Genomic DNA, 18,697 nt, shown 5'->3' on the forward strand with positions numbered 1-18,697 from the left:
GGGCGGCGGAAAAATTAATAACACTATACCTGTACCTTCAAATTTTTAACACCACCTCTCTTGTTTTAATGCTTGTAATAGAGCTCTCCTGTTTTCGTCAGCCGTGGTGTACGGTCGTATCTCGTTCTACATGTGTATATCTCGTGAAAGAAAATTATTTTATTTCTACGTGTTTCAAGTATACCTGTTCCCCTCCACGAGCATCAAGAACCATGATGTTAGTCTTCGGATAAACGGGAATAATGTTCAAGGGGACGACCGCAGCATCGTCATCGATATTGTCGTACAACGGAAGAGGAGAGGTAAATGTAGTTAATATGGAGACGAACCTCTAAGTTAATGATTTCCAGTATGTGTTACAGAAGATTGAAAGCAGTACCTATGGTCATGTCCTGCAGGGTGCTTGTGTACGGAGAAAGAACTTTAGACAGGTGTTGTTGATTCTAACGTCATACCTCTCTAGCCAAATTAATTGTATTTTTATACCCTGAATATTTCAAAATACGTCACCTTCAAAAACGATGAAAAAATATCAAATTGCGATGACATTTGGATAAGAAGATAGAAACGAGTATGTACGGCTGCATGATGCAATAGAGCAATACAAACTGTGTGCAGACTGCAGGTATACTGTATATACTGCTTTCCTGAATCACGTAGATGTAGCGTACAATTATATCTTCTAACCTAAATGTCATCCCAACTTGATTCTTTTCTGTGTTGTATAGTGCAACATTAAAAATTAGAGATACTTTTTATCAGTTATCGAAGAAGACACGTTCTGAGGTACTCTGTCTACATTGTTTGAATATGACCATGTATATCATTTGAAAGCTTGTTCTCAACCCTTTCTCAAATTATCTGTTTCACAATTCTGTCTCTGTTAGAACAAAGATAACAACCATTTGTGTCTGCTGTGCCTGTCGAATGTTCCATGTATTTTCAGAACTTCGGGTGGTCGTTACTTCTGCTACAATTCTCTTATTTGCCATTTTTCATTCACTCATATTGGGCAATAAACCTACTAAATATGATGGAAACTGGAAACGGTCAGGCTGCTGCCTACGTTGATTGGACATGGAATTATAATGTACCAATACTCTCTAGTGTATAAATAGGTCTTTCGTGACATATGAACCTGATGTTTCGTAATTAAAAGAACTGTGCATCGAATCCGAAGAGCAATGCTTACCAACAGAATATAGGTTGTTACAACATGATCGTTATCGCACGTGTGTTCACTGTGTGCAACAACGATCGAAAAGTATACATAAGTTGAATTTTCACTGTGGTTAGCCGTAATTTTGTATACCAAAATTGCTTGAACGAATTTAGGCTGTAGGAGAAAACCAGTAGCCAGCTCCAAAACGAGCAAAAGCTAAATTTGGTAAATGACAGCAAATACTGTGAAATCATGCAAATACTAGACAGAATGATAATGTGGCAACTGAACAAAATCCACTCGCGCGTGATCAGATGTAGTAAAAAGTGTAACATGAACACTAAATCGATAATTTCGGACGCAATGATGTTAATCGTAATTATGGAAACCTATAACATGCGGCAACTGGCAACACTTCGTGGAAACTACTGTGCTACATAACTCACGGCAAAGTTCTCTATTTCGATGTTTCCATAACAGTAATCAAATTTAATTACGGTTCTCTACTGATTATTTTCCAAATGATGTTCTAAAAACTTTCACTCTTTTCAACAACTATTCGTCAACGCTAATGTTACGTGAACATACTCACGTAATATCACTTACAGGAAGTAACATAAAATTGTGAAGTTACTTTGACTGCAAGAGAGCGAGCATACTGTTGTCATTGTAATATGAACTGCATTTAAATCAGTTTGAACTGATTGTCTGCGGTAGTAGCGCTACACTATATGCACAACTATAGTTACTACAGCTTTTTATTACAGTAATTACTTGAGTTAAACTCAATTGTAAATTTAACTGAATCTGTATTTTTAAACTATTTCTTTGACTCATAATTTCTCGGAAGTTATAGTTATGAGGATAGGACCCTGCTGATGGTTAACGATTTCGGTCAGTTAAGTTAAGTCTCAAATTTATGCTTTGACTAAACACACTCTAATGTTCCAAAAAAGAGTAAATATATACCTATTATACAGCTACATATGAAAATACTAGCTGGATCTTACTTTGCGATGAGTTTGTGCGATGCAATGATTATTATGAAATTCGTCATTCGCAATTACTGATTAGAGGGCAGCTTGAATAAATCACTGCCACAGAGTACTCTTCATTAATTCGAAAACCTTCTTGCGACCATGTACCGTGTCCATGCAAGTGTTCACTCACTTATATTTTGCCTTGCCATATTTTATAAATATAAATCTCCATTTGGCATTTTCGATCCAGCACACACGCCTGTAACACACCACGATGCTTCACAATTCAACTTTGCCTTCACCTCTACAACTCTGAGCTCCCACACCTACGATGTTACTGTTACATAAAATATATTCTTTGTGTTTCGTAAATTTCAGATTTCCCTGACATTGCCAGCATGTTTACTTCAACGATTTGACATAATTATTTCTTACTTATGTTTTCAGCATACATTATAATTTCATAAACACTAATTACTGAAAAAATTCGTAAATACGTATAGTTAGAAAAATGGTTTTAAATGGTTATAAACTCATGAAATCAAGTAGCTGAATAACATGTGAAGCACTGGGTTATAGTGTTACATGTGCCCCAAGTTTCATTTATTTGTTTTGTCAAATATATACTAACGTTCATGTAAAAGAGTGACTAGCATCACTTATGTTTCATTTGTAATGATTAATTATTAAAATATAATTGTTTGTATTGTACTGCTGAGAAAACTGATTTAACTATTAACAAAAGATGTACCTGTATATTTTGCAGTGTAAAACAGGTAATAATTAAGCTTTTCACAAAACACCCTCAAAGCAAAGTTTATCACATATCAATATCCCAGTGTATTAAGTGTAGCTGTTTCATACGTTATATACTGGTACAACAATTTATTCACATAATCATATCACTGTTATTTACTTACAGTTATATAGTTATTTACTTAACAAATAAATCAAAATCTACATTTATGAATTTTACTGGTTAGTCTTTTGTCAGAAGTTTATCCACCAAATTGCTTTTACATAAATGTTATCTTCGTGCAAGGATAGGTAACTAGTTCATGACTACGTAGTACACTCTATCCACCTCTTCATGCTACCCACATTAATATGCACAATTCAACCATTTACAGTTTCCTTCATTTTCTGCTGTCTTTAGCATAGTATGTAAACTTTCTGTATTTTATTAAGTAGCCATTCATTTTATTTCACTTGCAACATAAATAAGTCTTAGTCTTCTGAAACTTATTTCACCATTCCACAATGACTACCCTTCTTTTAAAGTACCACTTTATATGATATAATCATTACCTATTTACAAACATAGTTCCAAATCTTGTGTTCATATTTTACCTCTTCGTTTGCACTACAATCTTCAATTATCTCTACTCTGGTAATGCTTCAATTGATTACAACATACTTACCTTATCTTTTGCCTGACTGGTTGCATATAAGACAGAAAGCATTAGGCTGAGGAACGCTCGATTTTTAAAGAATAAAAATCCTTACAAATAAATTCAAATCACAAAATTTCGTAAATTCGTAGATATATCTGCCGCTCGCCCAATGCCAATGGAGGAATTATGCACAGATTTATTTTATCTGGTGGTTTTTATTGTGTCTTCCGTACTCAATTGGTTTATTGTCTATAAGTCATATCAAAGGGTAGCACCCTTATTTGACGAGTGTACGCATACTGTATCTTTGTTTGGTACATTAGAAACATTAGTAGTACCTACTAACTTTACTCTAATATCTGTATCATCCATTCTTATTGTAATTATCGTTTGTACCTCTTGATCAAATTCACCACTTATATTTTCGACTAACGAATTGCGTCCGACTTTCAGACTGAGTGGCAAAATATCGCTCTAATCGGAAATTTCATTTGCATACTCTTCCTGTTTGTAATTGCTCAGATCTTCATTTTGATACATTTTCTCCATTAATTTCATGTGATCATCGAAAAGTACTTGCTCTTGCCTGATACTTCAGTATCCCTTTCGTTACTTTTGGAAAGGGCATAAAACACATTTTGATTTATTTGCACTTCACATGCTCCGTCCTCCTCTTCATTCCACTAACCTCATCTGCATGGTGTAGCATCTTGTTTAGATTACTCGCCCATACCTTTCACGCACTTCTTAATCATTACTACTCTTTCCATTCTGATTCTTTTTTCCAGCAAAACTTACATCTCTTTTCCTTTTTCTATTGTTCTAGTCTGTCATACATTTGACCAAGCTGCATTACCTATTCCTTATTGTTTGCCAATAGTTTCGACTTCATTGTGCTGTATAGTTTGCTTTGTCCCGACCGAATGCTGATCCATTATCGATACTGCTAAGTTACTATTGTGCACCGAAGTCGCTTTTGCTTCAACAAAATAATCATTTTTGTTCGATGTCAATTTCACTTCATTACCCATACAAATATCATTATCCATACATTGGTTTTCATGCTCATTACTTTCTTCTACGTTCTCAGATCGTGATTATCCCCGTTCACCTCTGAATTACTACAAATAGATTTGTGGCTTTTGATTATTTCTTTAATTTCTTCGTTCGTCGACACATTAAACGTAGTTCCCACAGAATTCGTTTTCTCAGTTAATTCACTGCTCATTTCATCTCCAAAACACGTCAGCTTCCGTTTAAATTTCTTGTTCATTGATTTATTCAAATAATCTACTTTATTATAGAATTTATTGACTACTCACCTATTTTTCTGTTCAAAAACTGACTTAAACAGTTTTGTTGTTTATCTGACTTTTAAAATTTTTAAGCAAGTGCATTATCATATCCACATCGATATTTGATTCAATACCTGTACTGTTTTCTCTTCCCAAACTGCCTGCTATGAAACTGTGATTTATTGTTTTATCAGTAGGTAACTTATCTCTCCCATGGTGGTTGTATTTCTTGTTTCATAGTTGCTAGCTAACACAATGTTGTAATTCCTGAGATCGCCTTGCCCATTTGAAGTTGTCATCCCACCTCCACTGTCCATTCTGACATTATTTCTAGCTTTTGTTTATTGCAGAAACAACACTGATCACAGGTGTATTTAATTTTCAGGTTAATTTTGCTAGGGTTGGGACACCAATACCCCATAATGTCCTGTAAGTAGGGGAATACGATAGCTACGATGACAGTTTTTATTTATTCAAGATGGTGCACCCTACCCCACCCCTCAGCCTCTCCATGGCGTAGATGTGGCAACATTGCACCGATAATGTCATGGGTTTCTCCACCCTCAGCCCTCCCACCATCACCCCACACCTCCCTCCCCACTCCCTCAACCCATTCCTCCCCTCCTCCTCCCCTCTCCTCTCCTCCGTTCCCTCCCCTCCAGTACCATCCTCTTCCCTCCCCTCCCCTCCCCTCCCCTCCCCTTCCTTAGCCCCTCCTCCCCCCATCCCTGCACTTAGAAAATGCTGGGGAAAATCGCTCAGCCTGTCCTGAGTGGGTTGTGTGAAACGACATAGAGTGGTTTTTCTTTATTTTGGGGGTGCACTCTGTTGGAAAATATTTCCTAAATTTTTTATTGTGATGTGTTCACCTTGATGTGTGGAGACCGATTGCCCTAGTTATCACGATGACGACGACGACCACAACTACGAACACGACTACGACCATGACTACGACCACGACTACGACCACGACTACGACCACGACCATGGCTATGACCACGACCACGACGACCACCGCCACAGGGCAGTGGGAAAAGCAACGTCTCCTTCCATTTTGTCAGTGTTCTAGGTGGTTGGCGACATTTTAGTCCCTCACATATTCACTAGTACTTTCTGGAAGGACGGAATGCTTTGTTCTATCCGCTACATGTTTCTACAAGCTCCGCAAGTTTCTTTCTAGGAAATGCGATTGCTCACCTTTATGACAGAGAGTGGAAGCACTTCATTCTTTGTCGATCTTTCAAGTGGTCGGTGGTACTTAAGTGTGCAGGTCTACCATGATTGCTGAATGTAGAGAGAATATTTGCGCTAGTAGTCTAGCCAACAATACAATGTGGGAAGGATGGGTTGTTACAATAGGATAGCAAAACATCAATGTAGGCCAGGGAAGTAGCCTTCCGCTGATTTACAAACGAATAACTGTTGGAAGGGACATAAAGATGGGTAATGATATTAAGACAGCGACTCACTGTCCTAGTGCTGCTTTAAATCCATGCTCCCTATATACAGGAATCATGTAGCAATATCATTGGGGGATGAGACACACTTATAACCGTTTATGAGGCACAAGTCGTATCCGAGCCAACAGAAACATGGGAAAACATGGTGGACCATTTTTCAAGAGTGTGTTGCTTATTATCTATTTATGCACTGGATCTCAAGACGAAAAAATAGACCAATCACCTCTAGTGCAATTCAGCACCATCTACCAAGTGTATTGCGTACCTGAAGAGCCGACTAATTGATACCTTCCCTTATATATGCCTAAGCTCTCATTATCATGCCTGCCACAGGCCGCAGACCAGCGTCACTAACTCTGCGAGACAAGCACGTTCAGATTGAACATTGAGCTCTAACTGCAGTTCCACTCCTGACATAGATTCTCAGGTTCAAATAATCCACTTTATCCGGTCCGAGACGGGGATCTTGTTGTCCATACACGTCTAATTTTTCACGCAAAATATAGATTCCTCCCTATGATGCGCGTTATTTCCGAAGACAGAAGAAATCGGAGCATACGCGTGTTTTCTTATCGCTAGGCTATAGTTACTTCTTGGTTCTTAGAGTCCATATCCTGTCCAACAGTATGGCATAGGCTATATTTCCTATAAGTATTCTCTCATCCGGTAAGAAATCTGTTCTGATCAGCTTAATATCTCTTACATCCTGCATCACAGGACTAGAATATTAAACTCATGATGGAGTGCTAAAAGCATGCTCTATATTTGTCACAGGACGCTTCCTCGCTTTCGAATTCTGTTAAGATAGTCAGGTGCCTCATAACCTACTAAGTCTTTTAAGGTAGCAAAATAGCAGCACAGACAAGTTAAATATCGGATAAATACTAGGTATTACTTTATAAATTCGGTATTATTGGTTATTTTATTGCTGTTGTTACCTCTCCCTGTGTATACGGGAGATTGAAATTCCGTTGAAAGATCTCACTACAACAAAAAATACCTGATTACTGCTCCAACTCAAAGAATCGTATCTGTGGTAATCTCGCCCTCGCTTCCAACCGCCCAGCGGCATGTCATTGATATCAAACTGAATGACTAATCAGTTAAGTTGATCATGAGAGTCCCTTTGCATTATGGGTAATTTTTTCCGGTCGGCGGATTATAACCGTGAGGTAACTGAAATGGGAATCCCTGGAGGGAGACCAATGTTCTTTTCGAAAATCACTATTGAGAAAATATAGATAACCTACATTTTAAGGTCACTGGAGATGGATTCTATTGCTGCCTACATACATTTCGTGTAAGACCCACGAAGATAAGGTATAAGAAATTAGCGCTTATTAGGAGGCATATATCTTTTTTTTTCTTCGCTCTATTTGTGAGTGGAACATGAAAAAAATGGTTCAAATGGCTCTGAGCACTATGGGACTCAACTGCTGAGGTCATTAGTCCCCTAGAACTTAGAACTAGTTAAACCTAACTAACCTAAGGACATCACAAACATCCATGCCCGAGGCAGGATTCGAACCTGCGACCGTAGCGGTCTTGCGGTTCCAGACTGCAGCGCCTTTAACCGCACAGCCACTTCGGCCGGCCAGGAACGAGTAGCATGGAGAACTGCATCAAACCAGTCTCAGGACTGAAGACCACAACAACAACAACAACAACAGTGCTGGACGGAATAGACACCATGAATCCTGCAGGGCTGCCCATAACTTGTAACCTCCCCACAAAATAAAAAAAATAAATAATATGAATAAGATTCTAATTTAGTGTAACCTCAAAACAAAATTCTTTCACAGTGTAACCTCACAACAGAAAAATTCCTAAACCTCTCAACAGCAAAAATTATAATTATGTCGTTCACATACAGTGTAACGTCCCAATAAAAAAATAAATTCAGTAACCTGATAATAAAACAATGTAACTAACCTCTCAATTAAATTGTCGCTCATTTATGACTTTTCAATAATTCACTGTGAATTTAACATGGTAAATTTTGGACGACAGCAGTGCTGCGTCATGGCCCTGAAAGATCATTCTGAATAAAAAAAGGAAAAATTCTTACCTCAATGAAGTCGCCGGATATATCTGCTCTTACAATAAATTTTTCCGGCACAGCTCTGTGCAATGCTGGCCGACCTATCTATCATTTGTGAAAGAAAGCAACTGATTTTTCTATTGCAATTAACGGGATGATCATGGATGGGAGAAATTAGTAAATTCTTTAAATTGAAATGAATGGTTATTAAAAGTTACTTTTTATGAGGAAGATTATTATTACAAGAGTTTTAAAACATTTACATGTTACTTGAGATAACATTACTACATATGCGCGAGGCTGCTTTTTACCTTGTACAGTAATACTCAGGCTCCGGCATCGCTGCACCGCGACCGGGCCAGCCAAAATGATACACCAGACCAGACCAGAGCAGACTCCAGACTAGCAACAACTTACTGCTGCAGCTACACAGTTCCTACTGCAGTCAACACTCCTCTCTGGTGAGAGACATTGCATATCGCAGGCAGTGCATGAGCAATACATCGAAATTACACTGCACGGCATTCCAGATATGCTCAAAAATGTTCATGTCAGGGTAGTTTGGTGGCCAGCGGAAGTGTTTAAACTCAGAAGAGTGTTCCTGGACCACTCTGTAGCAATTCTGCACTTGTGGGGTGGCGCATTGTCCTGCCGGAACTGGCCAAGTCTGTCGGAATGTACAATGGATTTGAGTGGATTCAGTTGATCAGGCGGGATGCTTACGTACGTGTCACCTGTCAGAGTCGTATCTAGACGTATCAGGGGTCTCACATCATTCCAACAGCACACCATTACAAAGCCACCACCACTATGAATAGTTCATGGATTCATGAGGTTGTCTCCATACCCGTTCACGTCCATCCTCTCGATACAATTTGAAACGAGATTCGTCCGACCAGGCAACATGTTTCCAGTCATCAACAGTCTAATGTCGGTGCTGACGGGCCCAGGCGAGGAGTAAAATTTTGTGTTGTGCAGTCATCAAGGGTACACGAGTGGGCCATCGGATCCAAAAGCCCTTATCGATGATGTTTCCTTGAATGGTTCGCACGCTGACACTTGTTGATAGTCCAGCATTGAAATCTGCAGCAATTTGCGGAAGGGTTGCACTTCTGTCACGTTGAACGATTCTCTTCAGTTGTTGTTGGTCCAGTTCTTGCAGGATATTTTTCCGTCAGCAGCGATGTCGGAGATTTGATGTTTTACCGGATTCCTGATATTCGTACGGGAAAATTCCCACTTCAAATGGTTCAAATGCCTCTGAGCACTATGGGACTTAACTGCTGTGGTCATCAGTCCCCTAGAACTTAGAACTACTTAAACCTAACTAACCTAAGGACATCACACACATCCATGCCCGAGGCCAGGTTCGAACCTGCGACCGTAGCGCTCACTCGGTTCCAGACTGTAGCGCCTAGAACCGCACGGTCACTTCGGCCGGCCAATTCCCACTTCATCGCTACCTCGGAGATGCTGTGTCCCATCGCTCGTCCACCGACTATCACAACACGTTGAAACTCACTTAAATCTTAATAACCTGCCATTGTAGCAGCAGTAACCGATCTAACAACTGCGCCAGACACTTGATGTCTTAAATAGATGTTGCCGACTGCAGCGCTGTATTCTGCCGGTTTGCTTATCTCTGTACTTGAATACGCATGCCTATACCAGTTTATTTGGCGCTTCAGTGCAGAAATAGATGTAACTTTAATTTACTTTTTAATATGTCAGTCCACTCATTTATAGGAACACGACACTCATGGAAGAATGTTGTCTCGTATATATCGAGAAAACAAAAGACATACTTCTCCTGCTGATTGTCTCTCAGTAAAAACCTTCGTATTAGTCTCTAATTTTCTCATTGCATTCGCTTCATGAGACATATATGAGAGGCTGTAATATGTTTGCCCATAACAGAAGAAGCGGTATAGAGCTCACTTCTCAACTCCCCTTTTGTCAGAATATCATTTACCCGTCATATTCTCACTTATCTTCCAGTGTTTAATATATAGCATTTGAATCCATCTGATTTTTATGAGGAAGATATGTCCTCCGTCTAGTCACAAACACCTGTTAATTGTCTCGAAATCCCATAGAACAGCACTGTTCTATTAGTTAGAAGAATTGTCCAGCCCTCTACCCTGCACTGACTACATAGAGAATTATCACAACGAGAAAAAAATAGCACATTAACGTTCAGGGAGTAAAACACATCCATGCAGACGCTCGCATCTAGATATTTTTTACGACTCGTGACGTAATAGAACAATAGTAGGTCTCTTCGGCTATGTTACATTAAATACTTACATCTACCTTAACGGTGTCACAACACAGTTAGAGACATGAGCTTACATTTAAATACATAGTCCGCATACCACTGCACCTTGTGGACTGTGTCGTAGCACCATTATCGATTTATTGGTTTCTTTTGAAGTCACATGCGTGATGATCGAGTAAAAATGAATGTCTCTATGTCTCTGTATACATCATAACATACTCCATGACCGCTACGCCAGATTTATGTATTTTATTGCCGAGGAAGTCTTACTACTGCACATTTATTACACTAGGACTGCACAAAGGAAATCTCGTACATCTCAAACTCAGCGGTATCAAATGGTTGTCTATAAGTATTTTGTGTACGTGTCCTAATATCCTTTACTGTACTCCAATGATCACCACGCTAGATATGCGATGACATAAGGGTGTCACAGTCTTCGTTGACAGCTTGTGTTTCATTAGAAGTACACCATCAGTTATTCTGTTTGGAGATACCACCATAATACAATTATAGCAGTATAACAGAGCTTTCAATGGGCACACTATCGACTGAAGCATTTACATTGGTGCAACAGCGTCGTACCCGCACGAACAATTCATTGGCACTGGAGGAAAAATTCGGAGTTTAATCATATGACCATGACACTGTATTCCGTCTAGAACAGAGTATATCCACCTGGTAGTACACATATTCGTAGTGCAGTCTTTTCTTTAGAAGCAAACACAGTTCTAACATGCTTATCCAACTATTGTACATCTACAGCCAATTAACCAAATGGTACAAGCCAGACCAAATCAACTTTGTTGTTCCATCATGGACAAGGGACATCATCAGGTTAAGTGGTTAAGTAATTGTTAGTGTGTAATTTAAGATGTTATTTTATTTTATTTATTTTGAAGGATACCAGTTTCAGCATTTCACTATGCCATCTTCAGGCCCCAGTCTGGAGACTGGTTTGATGCAGCTATCCTGTGCAAACCCCTTCATCTCCGCGTAACTACTGCAGCCTACATCCTTCTGAATCTGCTGAGTGTATTCATCTCTTGGTCTCCCTCTACAACTTTTACCATCCACGCTTCCCTCCAGTACCATTTTGGTGATCCCTTGATGCCTCAGAATCAGTCCTACCAACCGATCCCTCCTTCTAGTCAAGTTGTGCAAAAATTTTTTTGAAAAATGCCGCTATCAAGGCAATATTGATGGTGGAGCTACGAAAATTGGTGTTTGCTTTCACCCTCAGATATAAAGAATTATGTGTTTGGGCGTTTTTGAAAATTTGACCCTATGGGGTGAAATAGTGGGTGAAAGCTCTTTTTAAGAACTTCTAAAGTATTAAAGAACTACTAAAGTATTTTTAAATGTACATCTATGGACATTGATATTTGACTTCTCGGTTACAAATAAAAAATACTGTACATGTTTCACTGTTTTTGGAAATTTAATCCCTAAGGGGTAAAATAGGGGATGAGATTTTTATGAAAATATTTTATTCTGGAAGTATTTTTAAAGCCGAAGCTGTGAAAATTTAAATTTTGCTTCCCAGTTAGGAATTGAAAAATGTGTGTTTCACTGTCCTTGGTAATTCAACCCGTTTGGGGGTGAAATGTAGGATGAAAGTTTTTTTTGGAAGTCTTTCATTTTGCATGCATTTTTAAAGCTAAATCTATGAAAATCTGTATTTTTCTTCTCCACTGAAAATGAAACATACGCATATCACTGTTTTTGGAAATTTAATCCCTAACGGGGTGAAGAGGGTGAAACGTTTTATGAAAATATTTCATTGCGAAAGCATTTTTAAAGCTAATTTTTTGAAAACTGGTATTTGCTGCTCGGTTAGAGATGAAAAAACACGTGTAACACTGTTTTTGAAAATTCAACCCGTCATGGTCAGACTGACTCCGTGACTCATCACCACTCAGCCCAAACCATTAAGGATAGAAACTTGAAGTTTGTAGAGTATGTGGTTCTTATATTGTAGGCGTCGTTTAAGCAAGGATTGTCCGAAATTCTACTCCTAAGGGTGTGAAATGGTGTATGTAGGCGTTTTGCAAGTATGTCGCTGTTAAGAGAATTTTGAAGCTAGAACTACAAAAACTGGTATTTTTTTCGCTCAGCAAATAAAAAATACGTGTTTCAACATTTTTGGAAATTCTACCAGTAAGGGAGTAAAATAGTGGGTGAAAGTTTTTTTGAAAATAAATAATTACTAAAGAACCATTAAAGGATTTTTAAGGCTCCATCGATGTCAATTAGTATTTGACCTCTCGGTTGGAAATAAAAAAAAAAAACGTGTTTCAGTGTTTCTGTAAATTCACCCCCAATGGAATGCATAGGGGATGAAAATTTCTAAGACAATACTTCGTTACATTAAAAAAAATATTGAAGTTAAATTTATGAAAATTGGTATTTCACTTTTCTGTTAGATACAATAAATATTTGTTAGTAGATGAAAGTTACTATGCAAATATCTCCACAAGAATGCAAAAAAGCATGGTTAACAAAAACTTTGGACTCCAGCTATCAGAATCACTTTTTGGTCAGAAGTAAATTGGAGAAAGACCGTGTTTATACGGCGTTAATTAGCGTGAACAGCTTAGAAGATGTTGCAATTTGTGAACAACATAAAAATTCGACTAAACAAAAGCAAAAGAAATCTCTACAGATTAATATCATAATTTCGGTCTTAAGCCATTATCAAGTGCAATAACGTTGGGTATTAGGTGATACAAATTGTCGGTAAGCGAGCAGAGTAGCTCTAAGTATGCTAGAAGCACAGGGCGTCGCCACAGAGCTTCGAAGTGTGTGTGTGCCAGACGCGTGGCGCACCAGCAAGAGGGCGGGCGCTCGCCGAGTGAGTCCGCCTGCGTGGGCGGGCGGCGCCGGCTCGAGAGCGCCCGCGGCAATGGAGGGTGCTCCGCCTAATGAGAGCCGGCGCGCCCCCCAGCGGACACCTGCGGCGTCTGACCACCTCTCGCCTCTCGCCGCTGCCGCGCTGTCCCTGTCTATTAACAGCCACGTCCAACCACACCCCACAACGCTGCCACCTGCGGTCTTCAACATCAGTACTCCGCATGCCGTCTTCTGGTTTGTGGCGTACGCTACTTCGTGTACCAGTTCCCCCTCCACCTCTTTCTCCCTCCACTCACGAGTGACGTGTGGCAAGAAATATAGTCGGAAAGCTTCAGTTGTTGTAGCTATTGTGAATTTCATCCCGAAGACTCGTTCGATGCAGCTCTCTACGCTTGTCTATTCTGAGCAAGCTCCTTTATCTATACACAAATACTGAAATCTACACCCACCAGAACCTGTTGTCAACTCCTGGTCTCCCTCCACAATTTTTACATGACACACTTCCCTGACAATTATCTGATGTGTCTTATCAACTGAACCCTTCTCTTAGTCAAGTTGTGTCATAAATTTCCCTGCAGTACGAATCAGTATTGCTTCATTAATTATCCGATCTACAAATGTAATTTTCTTTCTTACCTGTACTATATTCGGTGTTAACTAATTCATCTTTCTTCAGAAATATTTTCATGCTATGTCGATTCACATTTTGTATACTCTCCACTGCGGTCATCATTATTTACTTTACTGCTCAAATTCCAAATTTATCTATTACTTTTTGTGTCGCACTTCCTAATCCAACTCTCACAGCATAGCTTGATTTAATTCGACACATTCCATCCACTTTTCTTTTACTACTTTCGCTCATAATCATCTTACAACCTCTTTGCAAAACAATATCGACTCAATTTGATCTTCTTACTGCTTTAACGTCTCTGGGAGAACTACGATGACATCGGCAAAGCTCAAATTCTGTATTTCCTCTCCCTGAGCACAAATTAATTTTACAAATGACTCATTCATTTCCATTACTACTAGCTGAATGTACAGACTGAATAATGTGGGAGATAAGCTACAACCCTGTACATTTTCTTCTCAACATTTCTTTGCCTTTCACGTCCTTCGATTCACATAACCACAGTCTGGTTTCTGTACAAATTTTAAGTAGTACTTGACTCTCTGTACGTTATCTCAGCTACCTTCGGAGTTTCAAAGAGTGCGTGCTTGTCTGCATTGTCAAACTCTTTCTGTAAATCTACATTAAAGGTAGGTCTGCCTTTTTGCAATCTGTCCTCTAAGAAAAGACGTAAGGTCAATACTGGCTCTCGTGGCCCTACATTTCTCTAGACTCCAAAGTGGTCGTCGCGAAAGTTTGTTTCCAAAAGTCTTTCTGTTCTTCTCCATACAAATCTTTCTAGTTTTATCTCTTATTTCCGGAAAGCAGATAAATTTGTCGACTCTTCTACGAGAATGCTGCTTGGCAATTGTAACAGTAAAACGAATCGCGACGCACAACGCCTAGCTTGTAGCGTCTGCCTAAGGAGTTGACGCAACGCGCTGCTTTTCTTTGTATCTTGTCTATTACCATTATCAATCCTACCTGCCAAGAGTCCCAGACAGAGTAGCAGTATTCAAGTACTGATCGAACGACGGTTTCGTAAGGTACCTTCTTGACGATTCGTACATTGAATGTCAGTCTGGCATCTTCCTTCTTCGTGAATAGTTTGATGTGGTCGTTTCATTCCCAGATGTTTAACGGACTCTTTCCAGTGACTGTTGGGCAAACGCGTAATCCAACAATAACAGTTTTCTCGCCCATTTATGCACAGTATGCTTCATTTGTCCGTACCAACGGCAACTGGCAGTTTCGGTAGCAACTGTCGATCCTCTGCAGATCTCCTGCACTCAGCTGTCTACACTGAAAAAGAATAAAAAGTATTCCAAATGAACAGGACAGTGGGATTGATGGTGCTAAAGAAAAAAATCTGTTCTGGTAAGTTCCAATGCTTTTATGGATTTGTTCTTCCACAGTTGTACTCTAGATTTTGATTCTTTTATCTGGTCGAGGTACAAGTTCCTGCTAAAGTATTGTCTACCAGTGACTTGCCTCTCTCTTGTTGTTGGGAAATGGGTTTGAGAATTTTTTGTTTAAGTTATGAACAACCTTTTTGATTTTTCGGAAACGTTAGTTTTGTAACTTGCCTCTAGTGGCTGGTGTAAATTTATGTTTGTTAGATAATGCAGATTATTTCTTATTTTATCACCCCCTTGATAAGTGAATAATTGAAATTGTAGTTTCTTAATTGAGTTCTGTGATTATTGTTGTTTCAAATGTGTAACCTTTTGTGTCTAGGAATCCTGCGTACTCCGTTCTCCAGACAAACAATCAAACATCTGGTGTTAATGAGTTTTATTACAATTAATCAAATACAATACTTAACTTTGGAAATTACATAGATATGTCGCTAGCAAAGGGCGACATACAAAATAATCAGTCTTCGAAGTGACTACTGATCTCTAACTGACAAAAGTCTTTCCTGAACTACTATCAAAATGCCTTACGTTGACACTGCTATCCAAGTGGCTAATCTTGAAGCTGCTATTGAACTGGGCCGCCACCAATCGGTCTCGGCACTTACGTCCTCTTCACATAGGGGCCGCTGCTGTCACGTTGTCCTCCTGGGGGGAGGTCCAATCAACGTGCGATTGACTGACCCCTTCTCACAGCCTTCTCAGCTTTGTCGTTCCCGACTGGCGTGCCGGCTCGTGACTTGACGCCGTAACATTACCTGCAACAGGTTCCAAAAATTGGTTATTTATCTTGGATATACGTTCTCGTCTTACCGTACGTGACATACTTTATATGATGATTGATTTTTGCCCTAGAGCCATATAGTCGTTTAGTTTTTTTCTTGTGTATGTGTGTGTACGTGCATGTGTGATTTAACTTCATTACTTGCATATCATAGCAACAGTGTTTACGTACCTCTATGTGTGTCAGCGCCGTGGCGGAGGGCATCCCGGCAGACAACCCGCACCTGGTGCTGCTGTTCTTCATCTCGCAGCTGCTGCTGAGAGAGCTGGCCAAGTGCCGACGGCTCGTGCAGGTGGTGCCCATGGACATGTCCGGCCTGTATGGTGAGTACCGCTGTCCTCGTGTCTGCCTGTCAACAGTATCCTTGATTTCCTCCATCACGAACAAGAGAACAGTACTAGAGGCTAACCAGTTAAGTGACATCATGAATTAAAGGATTGATCCAAGGCTGCATTTAATGTTACAGAAGCTTAATGAAACCAACATAATAAATATATTAGAAACAGGCATATTATACTTGTGCAAAACGCACTATAGAAATAACATCAAGGCATACACTGATGAGCCAAAACATCGTGACCACTGCTCGCCGCGAGACTGAATGCCGTCTGGTGCCGGTGCGGGCGCTTGACGTGAGAATATAAAAGCGAAATGGAAAAGATTGGAGAATCGTTCTAGCGAAGAGATGTGTCACAAGTGAGGAAAAAGCGCAGATTGTTATGTTCCGGAGCCTGTGAACGAACATCTGGGAAATGAAAAAGCAGGGCCGGCCGGGGTAGCCGATGGGTTCTAGGCGCTACAGTCTGGAACCGCGAGACCGCTACGGTCACAGGTTCGAATCCTGCCTCGGGCATGGATGTGTATGTTGTCCTTAGGTTACTTAGGCTTAAGTAGTTCTAAGTTTTAGGGGACTGATGCCCTCAGAAGGTAAGTCCCATAGTGCTCAGAGCCATTTGAACCATTTGAAAAAGCTGGTCTGCTGTCTGCGCACTATTGTCGTACCATCTATGGAAAACGACTGATAGACGGTGATATCATGAGTAGGTGACAGGATGTAGGACGCCCACGCCTAATCACAGAACGTACAGGGGAGAGGGCTGCGTGCTCTGTAAAGCAAGACAGGCGGTGATCTGTAGCAGATCTGGCGGCAGAGTATCTTGCTGGTGAACACCATTCGGCGCACATTGTTCAACATGGGGCTACGCAGCAGGCGACGTTTTTCCACTTTGACTCAATGATATCATATACGATTGTTCTGAGTGCGGGATCATCGAGTCAATTTATTTATTACACTCTAGTCCGTTACCTGTAATATAAACACGTAATCATAGATACTGGGCCTTGAATCGACGGAAACGTATCACCTGGTCAGATGAAACACGTTTGTTATCACACCAGGTGATCATCTCCGAATATTCCGTAGCCACGCAAACAGCTGCCCGAAACATGCACTGCGCCGTAGACGCAGGCCGGTGACGTGAAATTCACCTGGGCTGCCATGGAAGCTGTGGTATTTACCCGCGGCACCATGAACGCTATGGACTATGTGGCCATCATTGAGTTATGTGCTACGAAAAAAATGGCTCTGAGCAATATGCGACTCAACTGCTGAGGTCATCAGTCGCCTAGAACTTAGAACTAATTAAACCTAACTAACCTAAGGACAGCACACAACACCCAGCCATCACGAGGCAGAGAAAATCCCTGACCCCGCCGGGAATCGAACCCGGGAACCCGGGCGTGGGAAGCGAGAACGCTACCGCACGACCACGAGATGCCGGGCGCTACGAAAAAACACATAACTGATGTAGATCTATCTGCATCCTATACAAGCTGTGATATCATACATAGTCAACCACAAGGAAGAAAACCAACACAAGACATCACTGATTTCGATTTCTAGCCACACACTGCCCCGCTCCCCCCCCCCCCCCCCCCCCCGCCCCCCAAATGCCACACCAGCCGCTACAGCAACAAACAATGGACAAAGAGTTCTAGATTAATCTACTTGAAGACTATTTCTTTTTAAGTAACATTTCTCTGTATGTATGTATGTATAAACGCCTGAAGATGAACAGAACATGTTCGAAACGCGTAGTATTATGTTAGATTAAACATAAAATAAAAAAGTGACTGGTAGCAGAATTTAGAAATAAATAATTATCCCACACGGTCGTGGTTCACAAAGATAGCCATTATGGCCGAAAATAAGCATGACAGTGAATTCGCGTTGATAGTTGGCTACCAAATTCTCTAGACCTGGACCCGATGGATCGCATGTGGGGAGCTGCTACGCGCCTACAGACCACCAACTCGTAGTTTACAGGAATTGCGTGACCTGCTCATAGACATCCTCTGGGAACCTACCAATGCCCTTGACAAATCCATGTCAAGCAGAATCGTGGTTTTATTGTGTTCCGAA

At 40.3% G+C, this 18,697-nt stretch overlaps 1 protein-coding gene across 1 annotated transcript in view; it reads left to right on the plus strand.

The window, feature by feature from the left end:
• LOC124616385 overlaps positions 1–18,697 on the plus strand; it is a 160,305-nt gene that overhangs the window by 101,505 nt on the left and 40,103 nt on the right. Inside the window, exon 3 of the mRNA XM_047144690.1 lies at positions 16,462–16,598. Within this exon, the coding sequence (XP_047000646.1) occupies positions 16,462–16,598 (137 nt within the window). The remainder of the gene's footprint in view (positions 1–16,461; positions 16,599–18,697) is intronic.

The sequence above is a fragment of the Schistocerca americana genome, chromosome 5 (genome assembly GCF_021461395.2).
Source record: "Schistocerca americana isolate TAMUIC-IGC-003095 chromosome 5, iqSchAmer2.1, whole genome shotgun sequence".
Taxonomy (NCBI): Eukaryota; Metazoa; Arthropoda; class Insecta; order Orthoptera; family Acrididae; genus Schistocerca; species Schistocerca americana.